The sequence below is a fragment of the Physella acuta genome, unplaced genomic scaffold, assembly GCF_028476545.2.
Source record: "Physella acuta isolate Inbredline_101_S28 unplaced genomic scaffold, ASM2847654v3 ptg002013l, whole genome shotgun sequence".
Classification (NCBI taxonomy): Eukaryota; Metazoa; Mollusca; class Gastropoda; family Physidae; genus Physella; species Physella acuta.
The window spans coordinates 4467-26423 of NW_026733518.1; the positions used below are offsets into that span (position 1 = coordinate 4467).

General features: G+C 36.1%; 1 protein-coding gene across 1 annotated transcript; it reads left to right on the forward strand.

Moving 5' to 3' along the window:
- The first annotated feature begins 14889 nt into the window (after positions 1 to 14889).
- On the forward strand, positions 14890 to 20895 carry LOC131931710 (uncharacterized). Its single transcript, XM_059288539.1, has 8 exons — positions 14890 to 15307; positions 15696 to 15744; positions 15922 to 15934; positions 16016 to 16187; positions 16936 to 17391; positions 19300 to 19431; positions 19981 to 20326; positions 20805 to 20895. The coding sequence occupies exons 1-8, from the start codon at positions 14905 to 14907 to the stop codon at positions 20893 to 20895; spliced, it is 1662 nt and encodes a 553-aa protein (XP_059144522.1). The 5' UTR covers positions 14890 to 14904.
- Positions 20896 to 21957: the final 1062 nt, after the last annotated feature.

Below are 21957 nucleotides of genomic sequence, written 5' to 3' on the forward strand. Positions count from 1 at the left end.
TATTTTGCTGGTAAATGTAGTCAGCCTTAGTGTAATGTTTTCATCGGATTCGAGTTAGATAGGCCTACTACTGTTTCGCCAAAGGCGTTTGCAGAAGGGGAGCTGAGGGGAACGACTGAATCCATGAGAATAATTATAGGAAAGCGGCACCTTTTTTCTTCTTACATTTTAAAATTTATAATGAACTCCAATAATCTTTAGTTTATATTTGGGTCTTGTCCAGATTAGCCCCCGCCACTAATGCAAAAAGTGCACGTCCAGTCCCTGTTAATGCACGCACACGAATTTGAGGGTGTGGGGCAGAGGCGTTAGCGAGGGGGGGGGGGCGGGGGCGGGGAGGGGGGGGGGGGGGACATATGTCCCCGGGCGCCGACCTTAGGGGGGCGCCCAAATCGAAAGTTTGAGGGGGGGGGGGGTGCAAATGAAAAGTTCGAGGGGGGGTGCAAATCGAAAGTTTGAGGGGGGGGGGTGCAAATGAAAAGTTCGAGGGGGGGGTGCAAATCGAAAGTTTGAGGGGGGGGGGGGTGCAAATGAAAAGTTCGAGGGGGGGGGGGTGCAAATCGAAAATTTGCTCCCGAGGGGGGGGCGCCAAATTGAAAGTATGTCCCCGGGCGCCGGGAAGGGTCGCTACGCCTCTGGTGTGGGGGGGGGGGGAGAGTTATAGGTACCAATATACAGACATTGTCAAGCAAATTATCAATGACGTTTCCCATTTTCATTGCCTTCAAAAATATAAAAAAGTACGCGTTTCATATTCTCTTTTTTAAAAATCTTTTTTTTTTTTTTTTGGGGTGGCGGGGGTTAACATTTGGCGGGGCTTATCTGGACTCCAAAAACCTTTGCTACGCCCCTGAGTATCGCTACCCTTTACCTCAAGCCTAATCCTAAATCTATTTCTAACCATAACGATAACAATGTCTTTAAGAATAGGCAATATTTGCTATAATATTACACAAAAGGGTGGATTGCCATTCTTTTATATTATGTATAATTTAGTCACTGTAGAGATGTGTTCATAGCTATAGAACTACATAAAGTAGTAAGTAATGTTCCCTTGAGAGTCCATGGGGCAAGTGAAGTAGAGTTCGTCTGTTTCGGTGACCTCGACATATGAAATGATAGTGTGGTCAGCAATATGCCCAGAATTACATGTAAACGTTAAAAACATAAAGCAAATAAGGAAAATATTGTAGACTTTTCATAGGCATACTACCCGGAGTCCAACACCCTCCTTCGACTCTAAACCCAACCTAACAGTGACGATAAAATCAGAACACGGTACTCTATTGCTCTGCTGGAATACACACAAGAATCAGTTATAAATGCTGTAGTATTCCAGTCGTCTGCATCTCCTTCAATCTTGTCTTGGGCAATTTTCTCAACGCTCTGCTCACAAATTGAAGCCATAATTACAATCGATTTTAATTCACACCAGAAACCTCCCCCCCCCCCTGACCTCGCAATCTTTAACTCACCCCACCCCCCTAACAATATTTCCTCCTCCACATCTCCCCGCTCCAGTAGTGTAAAACAGATCCTACCCCCAACTCATCACATTGAAGCCGACCTCTCGTTTATTGACTAACTTGGTGAACTAAGCACCCCGGCCCCTGAACATGTATAGGAAGCACAAGCTGGTGGCCAGGAATGAGGATGAGTCACCACCAGTTGCCGGCCTTTGTTATACGCGGGCACAACTGGACAGGACAAAAATACAATTATCTATCTGTCTGTATTGCCAGTTTGGCCCACAAGATAACTTGTTAGAAATAAATACAAAATATTTCGGTTGATTGTGCTATTTTTACTTTGGACTGGTTAAATACAATCGGTGAAGAAAATAACAAGAGTATAGTTTTATTGCCGGGGGGGGGGGGGGTCTTTCATAAGTTTAAGACTACAAGCGCAACAAAATGTGCACATTTGATTTATTTAGGAGCCTTTCACTTTAGTTCAACATTTTTAAAGAGCAAAGGGCCCATCATTTAAAGAGTCGACCAACATGTTAATAGCCGGCATGTTTAAAGACCCCTTATTTAAATTAAGGGCCTGCAACTTTAATGTTCCATTTTTCTTAAAGCCTTATAAGAGCGACAAATAGAGTACCGCGACGAAGGGACACAACCTCGCATTAGTTGCGGATTGCTTGGGAGTGATTAAGTTTCTTGACCTCGACATATGAAGGGCTGGTATGGTCCAGACGCATTTACTTTCCCTAACTGAAGCCAGATACCCATCAGATCTACAGTCACAAGGTGCGAGCCGAGATCCGAACTCAAGACATTCAGATTAATGGTCAAGTGCTCTACTATACGACCACTCCTTTCCAGTTTTCACGATCCCAAAAGGAGGCAGTCAAATATTTTGTAATACACACTTTCAATAAATTATTTTACCTATGACATTCAAAAAAACATTTTTAATTCGTTTCGATTACAATTTTGCAGTTTGTAAGCTTTTTTAAAAAAAACTAGCATTGATAAGTTACTTTTATTATAATTTTTTTTTAAATGTTCAGTAGATCTACATAAAACTGAACAAAGTAGAACAAACATTTTCAAACATAATTTTTTTAGACTATCTCCGCAAATTTCTAAAGACATTCCTTTGAACGCCTATAGTGAAGTAGACCCCCATTGATCAGTTTTAATGATCTTGTAGTCTGTGACGAAATCAACACAAAATGGTGACGAAGCACACAGGAATGCCCACCATTAATTGAGCGATCAGTATCATCTGTTTACGATCCGAAGTACTCTACAACCGCAGCCCCTGATGTTATCCTACCTGATTTGTCAATCACAGAGTAGCTTCCCCTGTCGGTGTCGGTAACTCTCGTATTGTTGCTTGACCTTTGACTCATAGTCCCGAGGGAAATTGGGGCTTCTTGCCTCGATTTGACCTTACTTAAGGGAACAAGATACCCATGTTTTCGATAAAATGTTAATTTTGCTACCCAAAATTTTTATTTCTTAATTCGATACTAATTCCTTTTATCTATCTAACCCGAACATTTCGGACTTCTACAGCTTACGGTTATCCGTTTATTGCGATGTGAAACATGGTACCCCCCGTCAAGTTTTCACACTACTACGCGGACAGCGGCTATCTTCGAGCGGGTATTACATCATTTATTGCCCGCGAGGCACCATAAACTTTACAGCAATCTAAGGGCCAAGCACTCGTGTACCCGCTGGTGTAGTGACCTTTTCTTTTGTTCTAAAAATAATTGGGATAGAAGTTGTTTTCTACAAAGTAAAATTTTCTATTAAACTCCATATAAGGGCATGCGCGTAAAATTTATGAATGGGAAGAGGTTCATTGATACGCTTGACCAATCATATTATAGTACAGTAAATCAAAATAATTCACGATAGGCTGCAACTAACCACGTGTGCTAGGCAGCCATCTTGTTTCTAGATAAACAAAACAATCGCCTGTCTCGTTTGTTTACCTCATTTGCGTATACTCTTCTTGTTGTTTTAAAGTTATACAACAACATTAAGTTTAATAATTGAAACTTTGCCTAGAAATGTACTGTTGATTATCACTGGAACAATATTAAACACTGTTGCGTACGCTTTAAAATTATACTAAGCTGAAACAATGCGTCATGGACATGACTATCAGTTTGAAGAATGTACTGTCCATCCCCTTTACCCCCTTCATTCCCTTCTCGCCATTCAACCAACGGCCGGTTTATAATCTTGTTACGGCATGCTGTGATAGGCTTGAACGCGTTCATCAGGCTTTACACCGGACTGTATACGACACATGTGTTAATGTGTATGCCCATCTCTCCGTATAGGGTGTGCTAGCAACGAATGTAAATACTAGATAGTAGTAGATAGGATAGCTGGGAAGCATTCACTTAGGCCCTGTACTTGACCCTATCTACACAGATGTGTTATTCAGGGTTGAATGAACATTGGTAATCCATGGCTCATCGGTTCCTCATGCACTATCCAGCGGTGGGATGGGGTGGAGGGGCGTGTCTAGCCTCAAGCGTTGTACCCAGTGTTGTGTTGTAGGCTATTATCATAAGGCAATAAACTTGGGTAAGCTACAATTTGAGTAGAGAAAGACATTGTTTTGAAGTGAGAAGACCGGCTAACAAACAAAACTTTATCTGGTTTGATGATAGCTGTTCTGAGAATACCGCTCGATTGATGGGATGTGTAATACTTAATAGTCATACATTCATTACCTGTTGTATACATATTTTCTGCTTACATAGAAAAAATCTATCTAAAGCTTACAACATAAATCAAAGCGTATTTTATTAGACAAATGGTTCTTCCACATATAACAAGACGTTTTTTTCTGTTTTCTATAAGAGAAAACGCACCGCACCTTTTCCCGCTCTTCTTTTCACGTTTTCTCAACTTTGCATTTTTACTCAAAATTCGACATTCAAATCGCTAAGGCTTTGGAACCCTTTGTCATACAAGAATAAAACATTCCACGTGCGTTCAGCATTATACCATCTACAAAACTACGTTTGTACATTAAGTTTACTACAATACTTAAGGAGATATTGATATTTTTGTAACACCACCCCCTAATTTTTGTACATAAATTTACGTAAAAATTTGTATAAAAAATTGAGTACAAGCTATCGCAATGAGTAAACGTAGAAATGTATAGTTTGGTTTGAGAAATCTAAATCTTTCATCCGCTTTTTAAAATCTCTTATGGGAACAAAGCCTTAGCGATTTGAAAAGGTGTTAGTTTTCACACCTTTTCGCTGTTTCCATGGCAACCAGTACTGCTATTGACGGCTATATATTATTTTTGTCTATAGTTTAACAACTATAATTATATGAACTTATTAAACAACCAGAAATGTGTTAAATAAAAAAAAATTTTTTATCCGTGGTGCCTATCCTTAAGTATTGGGTGTCAGCTTGGTGGTGATGCTAGGGGTATCTAAGGCGTATCCCCCCTCTCTACAATGAATCATAGACTTTTCTATTATGTTTACGAACTTATTTCGCTTGTTTATCACTTTATTGTATCGCTGGTGGTAAGGGAATGCGTGTTGGAATGAAGCGGAAATTGAAGATTTAGTAGAGAATAGTCCTTGGATTACGGAGGAGTTTCTATTTAAAGCTGGGTTCGGTGACCCTTGCCTTTTAGACATTTTTCTCCGAGAGGGGGGAGACACTTGAAATGCCCGCAGTGGGGGGAGGGGGTGGACACTGGTTAAAGTCTGTGTTTTCTATATAAATATATTTTTCAATTTCGTCCGGGGTGGGGATGGGGAGGGGGTATGGACATGCACCGGGAGTACACCCACCCCCCAAGTGCGAAAAGATGCCTAGAAAAAAATCAAACGGCCCTTTCCCATTAGTAACAGTGGAAAGGTGTGATTGCAGGTGGGCTAAAAGTCACAATCTTGTCTTGTTATTCTTGATCTCAGTAGAGTTCATGAATAGGGTTCGTCCATAAATGATGTCACACTCGTAATGGGGAGGGGGCTCCGTAATTTTGTGACGGTGTGTAATGAGGGGGAGGGGGGAGTTCAGATGGTGCGACGTCACACTTTTGCATTATAAAAAGCAATGTTGGAAAACAAATCTTAGCCGTTATTTCGCGTTTTAGAAAACTTTTAATAAATTGTAATAGGGATTGATTAAAATACTCTATATTGTATTCGTTCAGACAAGATTTTGGAAAAATATCGTTTTGGGAGGGGGGGGGGGGTGCAGGCTGAGGTGTGGCGTCATTTTAGTTGGGGGGGGGGGGGGGTCTGGCTTTTTGTGCTTTTTGTGAAGATGTATATGACGGGGGGAGGTAAAAATCGTCTGTTGTTACCGTTATTGAATACATCAAATAAAAATTGAATAAATTAAATGAAAATTGAATAAATTCAATACATTGAGTTAATCAATGTGAGTAGGCCTAATTTTTCTAGAAAGAATAGATACATTTTCTTTTTACTTACATATGTCTAAGCGTTTTTCACACAACTTCTTACATATTCTAGATTTAGACGTTTAATTATTACAGCCATAGCATAATATATATGTTAACTCTTTCAGATGCCGAGGTCACAGAAACAGGTGAACTCTACTTCACTTTCCCCAAGTATCTTCAGGTTCGAAAATGGAACTTAACTAGTATTTACTTATATATGTTATCGGATGGTTAGCGTAAGTGATTCAGTTCTTTCTAACTTGTTAATAGGTAAACGAAAAATGATTGCCTGTGAATTGTAAGTAAATTGTAACAAAGTAGTTTTTCGTGTATCTTCAACAGTATTTCCTTTCTCCGGCAGCTACATCTTGATTTGTATGTTACCGTCAAAGTATGAAAACCAGGCAATGTATACAATCCCTGGCGATTTACGGTAAAGTAAAAAAAAAATATAGCGACGTTGTTAAATACTTTCCCTAGGTATTATTATATGAAATGACTAGCAGAGTTTCTTCCAGGCATCTCTTCGGGGGGCCGAAGACCCCCCCCCCCCCTGAAAATTTTTTACCGCCCCCCCCCCCCGAACGAAATGAAATTTATATAGAAAATATATACTTTTAACAGTTACCGCCCCCCCCCCCCCCCCCGAAAATTTCAATTGCCCCCCCCCCCCCCCGGAGAAAAAAGTCTGGAAGAAACACTGATGATTATGCATTGTATAGAATGACAACAACTACTCAAGCAAGTTGTGAAATGCCCATGTTGCAAAAGCTTTTAGTAATAAATAGTCAAATAAACCGGGAGTGACCATCCTAAACTTTCTTGAATATTCTTATATAACACTACGTAGGATGGCGACAGAGAGGGCTAGAATAGCGTTTTAAATTGCACTTAATTTTCTGTCTAACCCTAACCCTAATGCTAAACCCTAACCCAAGCCCTGAAGTTAACCCTAAACCTAACCCTAACCATAACTCTTACCCTTAGCCAGCCTTAGCCGTGGCCTTTGCCTAACGCTAACCCTAACCCTAACAAAGGTGCCGGAATGATCTAGCGAGAACGTGTATTCTACACTCTGTCTGTTTATTTGAGAATTCTTTAAAATGACTTGGAAATGTATGAAATATTGATGTATTTTATACTATGACGATCCGTATCAAGCATTATACATAATGCCTAGGTGTTGTATACAATGCCGTATTTTACATTTGGCCTGATAACATAATAATATAATTATAACAATTAGAAATCAAGTTCAAATCAAGTTCTCTTTTTTTCCCTTTTTTTTGCCTCAGACACGTAATTTATAGCGTCAGTTGTGTGTTCGCTTTAGTATTACAGTTTTTATCATCGGCTTGTGAGGACTGATACAGATTGACAATAGTAATATTTCTTTCTTACTTGTAGCCTGCTTTCATTCATTTAAGATGGTTTACTTATACATAGATCTAATACAAAACGTCTAAATATAAAGAAAAAAGAAAAATTAAAAACCAACCTGAAACTAAAAATGCAAATGTGTAATTAAATGATGATTCAATGGTTTTTTTTTTCTCGGCGTGCGTGGTGGGCTGAGGGGAGGGGGGGGGGGTGGAATTTGGGTATTTAAGTAGAGCTGAAAAAAAAATTGGCATTACCGAGAATTAAAATTATACAAATTTTAAGCAATCGGAAAAGTTATGTTATTACAATGAGACACATCAAAGCAAACATTCTTCCCTTTCAAACATCTAATTAATTAATTAAAAACATTAATTTTTTTTTATTAATTCAATTGATTTAAACATTTAAATCAGTAATAATAATATATTTGATAGATTTTACACAGCATCAAAGACATTAACAATGAACATCAATTGCATATATAATAATCAAAGGGAGAAAATAAAATGGCATAAGAACTAGATTAAAATAAGGTGTGCAAACTAGGTTTCTCTTGACAGCTTAGTTTAGTGTGCTGCGGAGAAATATCCGCAAATTAAGTTCTCTTTTTACTTTCTCGTATATACGAAGTATAGAGAAAGTCTTGTAATCGTGCACACAAATCACATTAAATTTGGACAGTTTTCACCGTTTTACTCCTCAGTCCTTCATCACATCCGGGATATAGAAGTCTTATTTTAATCGGGCAAAAATTATAAACACAGATATATAAAAATATTGGCGTTTTATGCGTAATGGAGTTGGAAAAACTGGATTATCCAATTCTGTCCGTGTGTGTGTCCGTGTGTAAACACGATAACTTGAGCACCGTTACAGCTAGGTTGATGAAATTTCATATATAAGTATTATATCAAAATCGTAGATCCGTGTCAACTTTTGAGCGATTTCCGATAACCGGAAGTGGTACTTTTTCTACTTTGAATTTTTCAAAAGCCTATAACTTGAGTACTAATTAAGATAGATAAATGAAATTTCACATGTAATTAAAAGATCTAATTCTCTACCATCTGTCAAATTTTGAGTAATTTCCGTTGATCAAAAGTACTAATTTACGCTATTTCCGATTTCTCAAAAAACGCATGTAAATTTATAAAGTACTAATAATATTGCGCACTATTACGCACATTTGGTTTTGGTGCTCGCTTGGTGCGCATTTTTTTTTCTACTAGATTTTATTCTATTTTTAAAAGTTTAAGTAAACAAAAATCATGTCTATATTCCGAGTTGACATCCCACGTAGTGTTATATTAGAATATTCGAGAACGTTTAGGGAAGATCACTCCCGGTTTATTATTTTTTTTTCGAAATTAAGTTCTCAAGTACTTTTATAAAGAGAGTATGCGGTACAAAAGCCGCTATTAATGTGTTCGGAATAAACATATTTGAAATTAATAGTCAAGAAATCTTACTTTTCATATAATTATTTTTCTTATATTATTTATTCAAAAACATTTTTATCTAATCAACATATATCAAGTATCAACACATATTTTGAATAAAAGCAAGAAATTTAAGCTTTATTATGAATACAATCTTTTTAGTACTATGATTAAGTTGTAATAAATTGTTTTCTTAAATCAGAGCATTACCTCCCCTATCTCTTTGCTAATCGTATCCCACCAGCTTACCATCACCAAACATACTATCACCATTCACCACCATCATCCACTACCCACATCCATCACAACCATCCACCACCATCCTCCACCCCCACCCCCAACCCTACTTCCACCCATCACCATCAGTTACACCCACATCCACCACCCACACCCACCAACACTCACGCCCACACCAATCACCATCACCATCATCAGCACCCATACCCACCGTCCACATCCACCATAATTCACCACGCACATCCAATACCTATAGGGCTGGTAAGTAGGTCACCAAACTGTTCTACGGCTTAATAAAACCTGCATGAGCCATAGAACTGTTTATTGACCTACTTACCAGCTCTATATTCATTCACCAGCAACCCGTTCACTTTGTTTTTATATTGTTCTACAACAGTACAAAGGTCAGCTGATCGTATAACAGGTAGGTTTATCTAAGCGGAACGGGGTGGGGGGTCTCGATAGGCGGTGTTGTATGTACAGGCAAATGACTTATACTTATGGCAGCCTATACGGAGATATTCTTGTCATTGGTGTCAATGAAAGGTGTGTGTGTGTGTGGAAATAATACGATTGGGCGGAGGAAGGGGGGGGGGGGGTTGACCATTTTGACCATTTCACAGAGGGTTTTAGCCAGAGACTGTTTTTTCTTCGGGTGGGATAGGGTGTAGGAGGGGGGGCACTTGATATTTTCGGGGGGGGGGGGGGGCGGACACTGGTAAAAGTATATATTTATATGTTTTCTATATAAATTCCATCTCATTGGGGGAGGGGGGGGGGCGGTAGACTTTTTTCGGGGGCGGGGGGTGGGGGTGGGGGGGGCGAAGAGATGCCTGGAAGAAACTCTGGCCATAGGCGAATGAAACTAGAGCATCTCACTCAGCGTGTACCTTATGCACTACTACATATTGCTGCCCACAATATACAGCATACGTTTAAAAATATGTATATAAGCACTTGCGTTATACAAAATATATTTGCTGTATACAGGAAGAATAGCATACATTTTCTATAATAGGCTGGAGAGTTTCACTGATAATTTAGCTTCCATGTATTTTCTGTTTCTATTAGTTTCAATGACAAACAAAATGTTCTATGTTTTTCTTACAAACATTTTTTTTTATTTCTTTATTATTATAAGGTTTTCTAAGGTCACAATGTCGACCGTGGGTGTGTGATCAAACATTTGAATTCAACTTTGACCCATTTAACAATCTCTTTCACACGTCCCAGATAAATTTAATTCCCGATGACAATGCAAGAATATCTCATTTCAATATCATTATATAATAAATTTAGGATGTATTTACAGATCACTATATTGAGTAACAATAGTGCTGATAGCTTTATCATGTAACAGCCATCTGTCAGCAGGAGAATGAAGTGAGATTTTGTTCGCGGATTTTTCTACAGATGAGAGCCGATAACGGTCTTAGAAGCAGATATTATACTATTGGTTTAGAGTTTAGAAAGCCAGTGTTTCTTCCAGACTTTTTTTCTCTAGGAGTGGGGGTGGGTTAGGGGCACCTGACTACATTTGGGGGGGGGGGGGGCGCGGACACAGGTAAAAGTATAAATTATGTTTTCCATATATATTCCATCTTGTTCGGAGGGGGCGGGGCGGTAGACTTTCTTCGTGGGGACATTGTCCACCTCCCCCTCTCCCAAAGAGATGCCTGAAAGAAACTCTGAAGATAGAAAGCTATTTCACCATTCAACTATCCACTAACCACCGTCCATCTATCCACTCACCACCATTCACCAAGGATGCCCACACATAGCTTCGTATGCGTGGGTCACAGAAACATTTGAAGACTACATCATCCCTCAGATGGACCACTTATTTACTTACCTCGTTCTACCGATATAATATAGGCCTAATAATTAAAAAATAAAAAAGCTTGTAAAAAACACTGAAAATAAAACATGCTGTCTAGTATAATAGCATCTTCGCTAATACATTTTTTTCTGCATTCATGAAATTTAAATCATGGTTTACAAAGTTTTTTGTATATTTCCTATTTTTAAAAAATGTTTATCTATAATATAATATCTGCATACCTGTTTTTTACGTTTTTTTTAGACCACACTTATCTTTATTTTAAGAAAAAACACTGGTTTCCAAGTTAAAAGTGAAATATATCGTCTTTCGAATTCTTTTAGATCAAATTATAATTAGGTCTAGATCTATATTTATTATTTAGGCATATGTATATTTTAAAAAGTAGTTAGGCTATATTTTATCTTTATCAATTCTTTCAACTAACTTAAAGATTGATAATCCTTTACCAAAATATTGCTTCACTTTTTAATTCCCGCTAACACTTGGTAAATAGGCCACTCTTTCTTCGGGGATTCCCCAATTTGTGCTGTTTTTAGAACAAGTAGCCATTTCCTTTTCATAACAATCATTCGCAGGTAACATCGACCACAGCAGATCTGGATCTGTTTTTGTTCAACAATCACCGTAACACACTTTACCTTGAAGTGTGAAAGTCTAAATATTTAAGATCTGGTATACAGACTGGTTGATCTAAATTAAATAGATCTAGACTTAGACTAGCAGTAGTCCTTATGAAAATGAGTGTTTTTAGATTTTTAGTGCTTGATTGATTGTGATTGAATAATTAATAATTTAATAAATAGAGTCTAGCTAGGCCTAAATAAAAAATATTGATTTGATACTGATAGGCCTATGCCCTATAGAATCTATATAATTTATAATGATAATGTTATAATAGATAGGCCTATATGAATTGGAAAATGGAAAGTTTTGATGAAGTAACGTGTTACTAGATCTAATTATGTCTAATAGTTTTTTTTACACTGAACTGTTAGAAAACTCTAGATTCTAGACTGTTCTAGACCAGTCTTACTGCTCTTAGTCTTAGACTAGTCTGTAGTCTTAGACTAGACTAGGGGGTCTCCAAACTTTTTAGCCCCAGGGCTGCATTAGCCATCAAATATCAGTTTGGGGCCAGAGTTTCCTCAAGTCATCTCTTCGGGTAGTGGAGCCCCCCCCCCCCCCCATGCACAAAAAACGTCTAACCCCCCAACGAAATATTATTTATATAGAAATATATACAAATTTTAGTGAAGTTCCCCCCCCCCCCCCCCCCCCCGGCAAAAAAATCTTAACACTGTTGGGGACCAACAACACACTTGAGGTCCAAGTTTGTTCTCGAATTATTCTTCACGTAATTCACTCTAGAAAACCACTGCTGAAACTGCAGCTGGAGGTCTTTGATGATCTCGCATGTAAATGATGTAGGGAACTCAGTGGTTACTTAGCCGTAAAGACAATGCACTGCTGAGATGCGTCAAGTTGTTGGCCTTGTACTTGTTCCAAAAACATGACAAGTTTGGAGCTGAAGGCCTTTAAGTGGGTGTATAGATCAGAAACTAGATTCCCCTCTCTTGGAGTTTTAGGTTCAGAAAATTTAAATGACTAGTTATGTCTGTAGCAAAGGCCAATTTCTGTACCCACTCTTCATCAGACATTAATAGCTGTGGCTTGCCTTTACTTTTCAGGAAGTCACATATTTGCTCAGAACTCTTTCGCAACTTAGCCATCTTACTACTGTGTAATATCGTAAATCTAGCGATTTTGTATTTGTATCTTTCAACATGTCTCTGGACTATCTATGGTTGAGCCCATGTGACCTTATTAAATTCGCCATCTTCACCACATGATTCAGTACACTGCTAATATCCACATATTTAGCACACAAAGCTTACGGATGAATAATACAGTGCAGGAACATCGGTTGTAGAATGTTTTTCTCATTCACTTGTACAAACTAGCCTTTGTTTATGCCACTCATGTCCTTTCTTCCATCAACAGTCAGGTAACTGAGGTTAGTTCAGTCCAAGTTATGATCAGCAAATGTTTTTTTAACTCATTAAATATATCCTCTCAGGTAACAGTGTCATTCGTGCTTTGAAGGGAAACCAGCTCTTATTTTATGTTCAGGTCTTCATCCACACCTCTAATGAACACAAGCAGTTGAAAGGTGGAACAGCTGTCCAGCGATTCATCCATTGCATTTAAAAAATGGCTAAACTTACATGCATTTTTCGCAATTTGAGTCACACTGTTTTCACCAATATCTGCAACATGGCGGGCTATGGTATTTGCACCCAAAGCTACATTTCCAAACTGTTTTGAATTTTGTAGGCAAAGTTCCTCAGCCACCTCTATAGACTATAGCCTATATGTCATATATGAAGTAGAGTTCATCTGTTTCAAAGACCTCAACATACAAGGCATAATGACTAATGACTCAATGAGTGGTCAGTAAAATGCCGAGTCGCATTTGTTTCCCTAACGTGAGTTAGGTACCCATTAAAGCTGGGTGGACTCAGTGGTGAACTACAGACTCGAGCCCAAAACCCAAACTCAAGACTAGCATTAAATTGATGATTAATGGAGGTGAGAAATTTTGAGGGGAGATCAGAGATATTGAATGATTGATGATTAATGGAGGTGAGAAATTTTGAGGGGAGATCAGAGATATTGAATGATTGATGATTAATGGAGGTGAGAAATTTTGTGGGGAGATCAGAGATATTGAATCCCCTTTGATCTCCTCTTTGCTTGACCATGATGGTCTTCTGGGTATAGATCTATATAATGTATAAGTTACCTCCAGAATGATTAGAAGTTTCATGTTGGGTTATAAAAAGGTGGGGAGTAGAGATGATTTATTGGCACAATAAAGGATTCAATGATAAGCATGCATCTAATGCATTAGTCATTAGGAACATCATAACAAAAACTGTTATTTAAAAACTGTTCTAAAATGCAAGCTAGTGGACACTGCTTATGGAATTATTTACATTTAGCCTAACAAATAAAATCATTATGATGTTGATCAACAAAGGTATGTCATCAGATTAATAAAAACATCATAGCATGGCAAATCCTGACAAATGTCATCCAATTAATTTGACCAAACAAATTCACTGTCGGAAAAAATTCACCAAAATAAAACTATTGTAATTATAGTTACAAAATTGTGTTAACACTTACAGCAATCAGTGCTTAAAGACATTGAAAAAGTCATGTGGTTCATTTCAAATGAGGTTTGTCCAAAAAAGTTCACATAATGGTTTTAGTGAAGTAAGAAATTTTGCGGAGAGACCGGTGGGATTAGTTTATGTTTTATCTATTCCCTGTTGGGCCTATTTGGTCATAAATGACGTAAGATGAATACTCTGCTTGTCTGTGAACAACATTTGTTTTTTACCCTAGAAGTAGATAAGTAGTTTTATTGTTGGTTTTATATGGGTGGGGTGCTGATTGGAGCCTATTATCCTTAGGTGTCACACCCCTAGCTTAATAATACCCCCTTCTTAGTTTACTGAATTACTTAGCAGTAGTTACAAAGTACACCAGTTAAGTTAAGATTCCTTTTTAGACCTAGCTGGTGCAGTTCATATGTTTTATGACCTCGGTATATGTAGAGATAATGTGGTTAGCACTTTGCCCAGAAAACTAACTATCGCTAACATGAGTTAGGTACCCATCAGAGCTAAAGTACACCAGTAGTATTATGACATCTTAGTGAAGTAGTTGGCTTACTAATTAGTATAATTTTTCTGTTATCTTTTATTAACTATTCCATTTTCATGTGAGGGTTTAATTGGTCATGATAGCACAGGGAGACATTATATTCTATTAACGAAGATGATACTTTTAATTAATTTAATTAACAAATAGTAACAATAACATATTGAACTATTAATTACCAATGAAAAAAAAATCAACGTTTAATCTTTGATGTTGAAACTTATTTAAATAATAATGTATGATTATAATTAAGTTTATTTATAGAGCCTGTTGAATAATGTTTTATTGATTTGGTTTCTATTTCAGATAGAGCTGTAGAAATCTTGTTGTAAACCTCCATTGATGTAATTCAAAATGCAGTCATACTCTCCATCTCTACAACCAATACACAACTCCACACTTGAAAATCAACAGCGAACGTCACCCAGTTCAGGCACTCGCAATCAATTTCTAGCTGCTAGACATAGACGAGCCATAACACCCAAGAAAAATATACTTTTCCGTTACGATTTATTGCTGGCCAATCAGTATGAGTGTAACATTTCATGTCAGTACGATGCCAACTCTAAGGAGGCAATCAAAAATGTGTTGACCCTCATTAGCTCATCCCCTTCTGGAACCAACATTGAAGTAAGATTTCTCAAACAAGACAACACAGTCTCTTTTGTCAATTATGAAATTAAAAAATTAAAGAAGATTCATTTTGAGGATATTGAAATCAACATGTGCAGACGTTTGGAGGACGTGTTGCACACAGGTAGGTTTATGTTAAGGACATAGAAGTTATCCTTTAAATTATTGAAGAATAATCTACACTCTGATATTTGAATATATAATTGATTGTGTATAATTGATTTAATAACCTGTACTCACCTTTGTATGCCATCGCTAGCGTCATAGTCATGGAGTTTGGTACCCAATATCATGATGTCCATGAATCCACCTTCTCTAATAGATAGCTGTTATATATCTGTAAAAGCAGCTGGAATAGAATTAATTGATGACATGATTCCTTTACAAGTAAAGATGTATTTTTCTATTTAACTCATCTTTCCACAGATTCTCCAGGTCTTTCCCTGAAAATAAATGAGTTTAAAGTTTCCCTTAAAAGGATCATCTCTTAATTTTCCTTTCTCTGTCCCCAGATTCTCCAGGATTGTCACTAAATAAAGAGCTAAAAGTTCCTCTCTTACAGTTCCTTTCTCCCTAAATAAAGAGCAAAAAGTTCCTCTCTTACAGTTCCTTTCTCTGTCCCCAGATTCTCCAGGATTGTCACTAAATAAAGAGCAAAAATTTCATCTCTTACAGTTCCTTTCTCCCTAAATAAAGAGCAAAAAGTTCCTCTCTTACAGTTCCTTTCTCTGTCCCCAGATTCTCCAGGATTGTCACTAAATAAAGAGCAAAAAGTTCATCTCTTACAGTTCCTTTCTCCCTAAATAAAGAGCTAAAAGTTCCTCTCTTACAGTTCCTTTCTCTGTCCCCAGATTCTCCAGGATTGTCACTAAATAAAGAGCTAAAAGTTCCTCTCTCACACAAAACTAGCCATGTCACAGTCATGTTCCTGGTAAACTTTGACAAAGCTTTGCTGGTTGGCGGGCTGCGCCTAGATCCACAAATTTATCATGTTTTTACTTCAGGTATCTATATATATATAATTCTCTTCTGGGAGCCGTTAGAAAACAAGCTGCAAGCGCCTCCTTGCAGTCCCCTCTCTTTCTCTCTATCACTATCACTACCACCCCCACCCCCACATTGTCTGGCGAGCTGTGTTCACTCTAAATGTTTACAAATCGTAGAGCTGGGTTTCTATTAGGGGCAGATAATTTTGTTCGATTTTAAACTTACAGGAGGTACCTAAGAAATAACTAAGAGGAGGCTGCTTTCACGGGGGGGGGGGGGGGGGGGAGAGGGTGTAGGGGGGGGGTTAGGGGAAAGGGGGGGGGGTTAGTGTTTTAAAGCAAATATTTTCAGTGGCAGCATTGGTACCGTCGAATTCACAAATTATGAATTACTGAAAAGTAGAAAATAAAACAACTAAATAGCGGCGTATGATGATAAATATCTAACTGAAAAGATGATCAATTGCCAAAATAACCTTTTCATTTATTACATTTATATTTCTTATTGTTATAAAAATACTAATTTATTCTTATTCATAGTTGTAATCTTTTTTTTTTCATCTACCCTTAAGATATCATAATTAAATGAAGATATAGAACCTATTTCATTTTTTTAAATAAGAAATATCAAATCAAATTTCTTGTAGTTATACTTGAGGCATCATAATTAATATATCAAGTAGAATGTTATACCTTATGATAATTGTTTTAACAGTATAGTTGTGTATCAAATATATTTTAATACAAAATATATTGAAAATTTCAGAATCCCTCAATGATGCTCTTCAGCTAACACTGAACAAAACGAGTAACCCTGAGCGACTGCATGCAAATCAGCAGGCTCTCACTGCCTTAATTCAGCCTTGTCTGGCATCCAGGGAGGTGGATCCTGAACTTCTTCAAGCAAGAGCTCGGTCGAAACAACCTTTAAGTATAGAGTGGCGTGAAAAAATAAAATATGTTTTATATTACGACTTATTGTTAGCCGACCTTCACCTGTTGAATTTACACTGTGAATATCAAGTAGACTCTGTGGATGAAGTACTGTGTATCTCAACACTGATCCACAGCTCAGCCAAGGGCGCAAGTGTTGAAATTCAGTACTTGAAAAAGAATGGAGAAATTTCTCATGTTACGTACAATATACCAAAATTGAAACCGGAGGGCTTCAAGAATATAAATTTAAACATTCAATGCCAACCTGATCAATTTAGTCAAAAAGGTAATTTTATTCAATTTTTTCCTCAATTTATCTTCAACTTCTGTTAGGGGGGTCACCCGTCATGTTTTTTCTCCCTATTCTTACCTCTACCCCTCCCCATTGTCAGAAATCATTCACAAAAAGCCAGACCACCCACCCCCTAAAATTAGTTTTTTTTGTTTTGATTTTTTCTAAAATATTTTTTAAGTTCTGTCAATGTTGAGTATTTTAATCAACCTCTATGGCAGTTTACAAAAAAAATGCCTTTTAAAAAGCTGAAATTCTGTTTCTAGCTTTACTTTTTCAAAATGCAAAAATTTGTTTTCTCATCCCTCCTCCCCCTTTTCACACATCTTCACAAAATTCTGAACCTCCCTTTCTAACTAGGAGTTTGAAGTCTCTCATGAATGACCCCTTACTTAGTGGCCAGTAAGCCTTGTTTGTACTTGACTGGGTTAAAAAAAAAAAGATGAGCTCTACTTCATGTTTTATTAACCATCTGTGGTGAAAGGGTTACTTTACAGGTTGTCATAGATTTGCTTACATATTTAGTAGACTACTTGATAGCTCACACACATTATACTAAAAATATCCTGTGACATACTTATTACTACTTGTCTTACTTATGTCTGTAACAAGGGGGATAACCAAGTCTATTGTTACACCATCAGCTGGTTGATTCACAGTTTTACTTCCTAATCAATATCTTGATCTAATTAATTCAGTTGTCTCCTAATCAATATCTTGACCTAATTAATTCAGTTGTCTCCTAATCAATATCTTGACCTAATTAATTCAGTTGTCTCCTAATCAATATCTTGACCTAATTAATTCAGTTGTCTCCTAATCAATATCTTGACCTAATTAATTCAGTTGTCTCCTAATCAATATCTTGACCTAATTAATTCAGTTGTCTCCTAATCAATATCTTGACCTAATTAATTCAGTTGTCTCCTAATCAATATCTTGACCTAATTAATTCAGTTGTCTCCTAATCAATATCTTGACCTAATTAATTCAGTTGTCTCCTAATCAATATCTTGACCTAATTAATTCAGTTGTCTCCTAATCAATATCTTGACCTAATTAATTCAGTTGTCTCCTAATCAATATCTTGACTTAATTAATTCAGTTTACTCCCGATTAATATCTTGACCTAATTAATTCGGTTTTCTCCTAATCAATATCTTGACGTAATTACCTTAACATTATTCTCCTGTACCATTATGTAAATAATTCCAGTCTTGTTATCCATTTTACATTTACAGCTTTCTTTTACTGCGCAAGATTAATCCATTTCTGATGGTCCAAGGGGCACAACTCATTAAAAATTATTTGATACTAGATAGTGTATAATTATTTTAAAATATTTAATATTTCAAACCAAAGTAATACTCATCTTAAATCTTAAGCTTTTAAAATTTAAAAATTTATAAGGTTGTTTTCCAAATTTTATTTATCAAGTAACAAAATTAAAAAAACAAAAGAGTTCACTCTTCACTCCATTTTCTGTAAAAAGCAATTTAAAATTGATTAGAATCCTCATTTAATTTTGATACATGGGAAATAAATTTAATAATGTTTTATTGTAACAAAGTTGAAAAAGTGACAAGTAATAGATAATTTTTAGAAAATCAACATTTTTAAGAAATGCTAAAAACTGATTTTAATGAATGAAGTCTTGCAAAAATTGAATCATATATATATATATATATATATATATATATATATATATATATATATATATATATATATATATATATATATATATATATATATATACATGACGTTTCACTAATATAATATAAGCCTACCTGTAAGGATTACTTGATTTAAAACACCCTTATATATAAAAACATCAAAAAATGTTTTGGAAACTGACTCTTCAGTTTCTGGATGATAATAATGTTTACATTATTATTTTGACAGAGTCTGCCCCTAGGAACTGGCAGACAGACATCCCAACATCCTCTTGTTCTAGAGAGGTTTTTGTTAAGTTCAACATTCCTATCATCAAGAGACAGGCTCAGGAACCGCAGATGGCCTGTGTTTTTCTGAAAGGTAATTTACCTGTTATAAACATTTAAGATGTAGGGACGGCTTGGTTGAATAGTAGAGCATTTGACAGCTAACTCAAAAGTCACAAGTTCGAATTTTGGGCTGGAGTCCACCCAGCTCTGATGGGTACCTGACTCTCAATAGGGAAAGTAAAAGGGTGCTTTACTTTAAACATTTAAAGGGCAATGTGTAGCTGGCTGAAAGCTGTCTTGTAAATAGCTTTTTTAGACTATTGTGACTCATTTTCTGTAAGACTCATCAATGCTTAACTATTGCTTGTGAGACTCCTTTTTATCTCCTTTGCTCTTATTCTTTAATGTTTTGTACACTGACTCCTATTTAATCCTTCTGTAAATCCTGTTCAGATAACCTTTGCTCTGACAATTTTAGACTCCGGTGACTCCTTATTGTCCAGATATTTCTTAATTCGATTAGGTTACCAATACATACACAAAATCATAGCCTTCCTGCATTTTTACAAGTACCAGAGGCAACTACCATTTTATTATTATTTGTCACATTTAATATAATATTATTTAAATATTTCCCCAGAGTTGGTTGAAGAAGAAACTCCAATGGAGATGTGCACCGAAGGTGATGACCACATTCAAGCCAACCCACCATCAGCCACCATAGAACCCCAGAGTCTTCATCCTGCTGATCCACCAAATGTTGACACAGAACACCCTTCAAGCTCAGTCAAAGAAAACATACCTCAGGTAGTTTTATCCAGCGGGGATGGCAAGAAACAAGGTTCATGTAGCGCCCTGGCTGAAATTTTGATCAAACATCTTATGGAGTCAACTCTAGGCGAGAAAGCAGTGGAAATTCTCAGCCTTTTTTCTCAGCCACCCAGCATCATGGAGAGGAAAGCTCTGATGCAGAAGGATACAAGTTTGTAAGTGTTATGTTATAGTTTATTTTATTTATTCTAGGTCAAACCTAAATAGATATATGTATTGAGACAGAATTTTAAACTTTATGCAAAGAGATTTACAAAATATACAAAAACAGAATTTGAACTAAGTGAACAATTTTTGAAAGACATCCTCATATGAAAAATAAAATATAGCAAGGTAGTTTGAACTTAATCTGCGATAAAATAATACTTACCCCCGTTGTTTTTTCATTTTACTTTATTTTAAAAAATACAATATTTTAAGAATTATTTAATCAATAATAACATCAATAAACTTTTAAGTAGGCTATTTGTCCGTTATACTTATACACCTTACTTTTTTTTTTCAACATGTTTAAAAAGTTTGGGGCTTATCTCAAATTTTCAGAGATAATACACCTTAACATCATTTTTTTTTTTACTTTGAACGTCTTTTAAAAAAAAATAGAATTTTTCCTCATTTTGTTTTCTACTTTAGAAACATCTTCATTAACAACCTGAGTGTGAACATGGAAAGTGTGACCAATGCTTTGGTGGGTAATGGAGTTATCAACAGTAATGTTCAATGAAGGAAAATCGTGGATGCTGCAATACAAACTGTGGATAGGGTAAAAACATAGAAAGTGTTTGAGGACTTCCAGTATCAAGACAATTGACATAGGCTTTCCACTCATGTCCATCTGCAACAGGATATAGTGAAAAAAAAAAGCATCTGTGTTGGCTCAATGTGTATAAACTTGTAGGGCTGTTTACAAGATTATTTTATGACTGCTGACACAAAGAAAAAACAATGAACTTTTGCCAGCTCAACTTTCTTAGTATAAGGTTTTAATTAGGATAAATTTATTATTTGCTCGAAATGAAGAAACGAAGTTAAATCCTAATATTTATTAGTATTTCATAATTATTTGTTAGCTTTGTCTCTTAGAAAGAAATGCACAGCTTAAGTAAAAAGTGACTTTATTGAAATTATTATACTTCATATAGCTTTTCATCTAAGTTTCTATAAGAAGCATAATCTAGGAGTGGAAATACAGTTAGTTGAATTATATAATCCTTTTGGCCTATTTCAAAATTATTTTTATCATTTTAAAATTATTTTGGTCTAGGATTTATAATATGTTTTAATTTTTTTTAATGTTTTATTTTGGTCTGTTTTCTAAATATTAAAAAATCTGGGTTGTGACCACAGCCAAGTAACCGTTGACATCAAAACAGTATAATTTGTCAGATATGCTATCAATGGTTTCTAGAAAAATGGGCAATTAGAAAACTGCACAATAAAAAACTGCGTAAATATGCACAAATACAAACTAATTATTCTTATGCACTTTATTTTTGTCATAATTTGTGGAAATATATTTTATTATGCTATAATGTACATAATTTGTTAATGTCTATAAATACTCGATTTAAGAAAACAAAATTGCCCTTGTCTCAAGTCAGAATTTGTTTTATAGCTTCTTTTGAAGTCAATTTTAGTTATCTACTTACCCAAAACAAAGCAAAGAAATAATTAACAAAATTAAAATGTTTTAAATCTGTGTGAAAAAAAAATTATTTACGAAGATGAGGTTTTAGGATATAATCATTATAATCATTATACAGAAGACAAATGTAGAGTCTGAAAA

What these genes read in the sequence shown, in the direction of transcription:
- LOC131931710 (XM_059288539.1), top strand. Translation starts at nt 14,905, where the DNA reads ATGCAGTCATACTCTCCATCTCTACAACCAATACACAACTCCACACTT. An exon ending in GGAGGACGTGTTGCACACAG is followed by an intron (nt 15,308 to 15,695) that starts GTAGGTTTATGT and finishes CTCTGTCCCCAG; the next exon opens with ATTCTCCAGGATTGTCACTA. An exon ending in GGCCTGTGTTTTTCTGAAAG is followed by an intron (nt 19,432 to 19,980) that starts GTAATTTACCTG and finishes ATATTTCCCCAG; the next exon opens with AGTTGGTTGAAGAAGAAACT.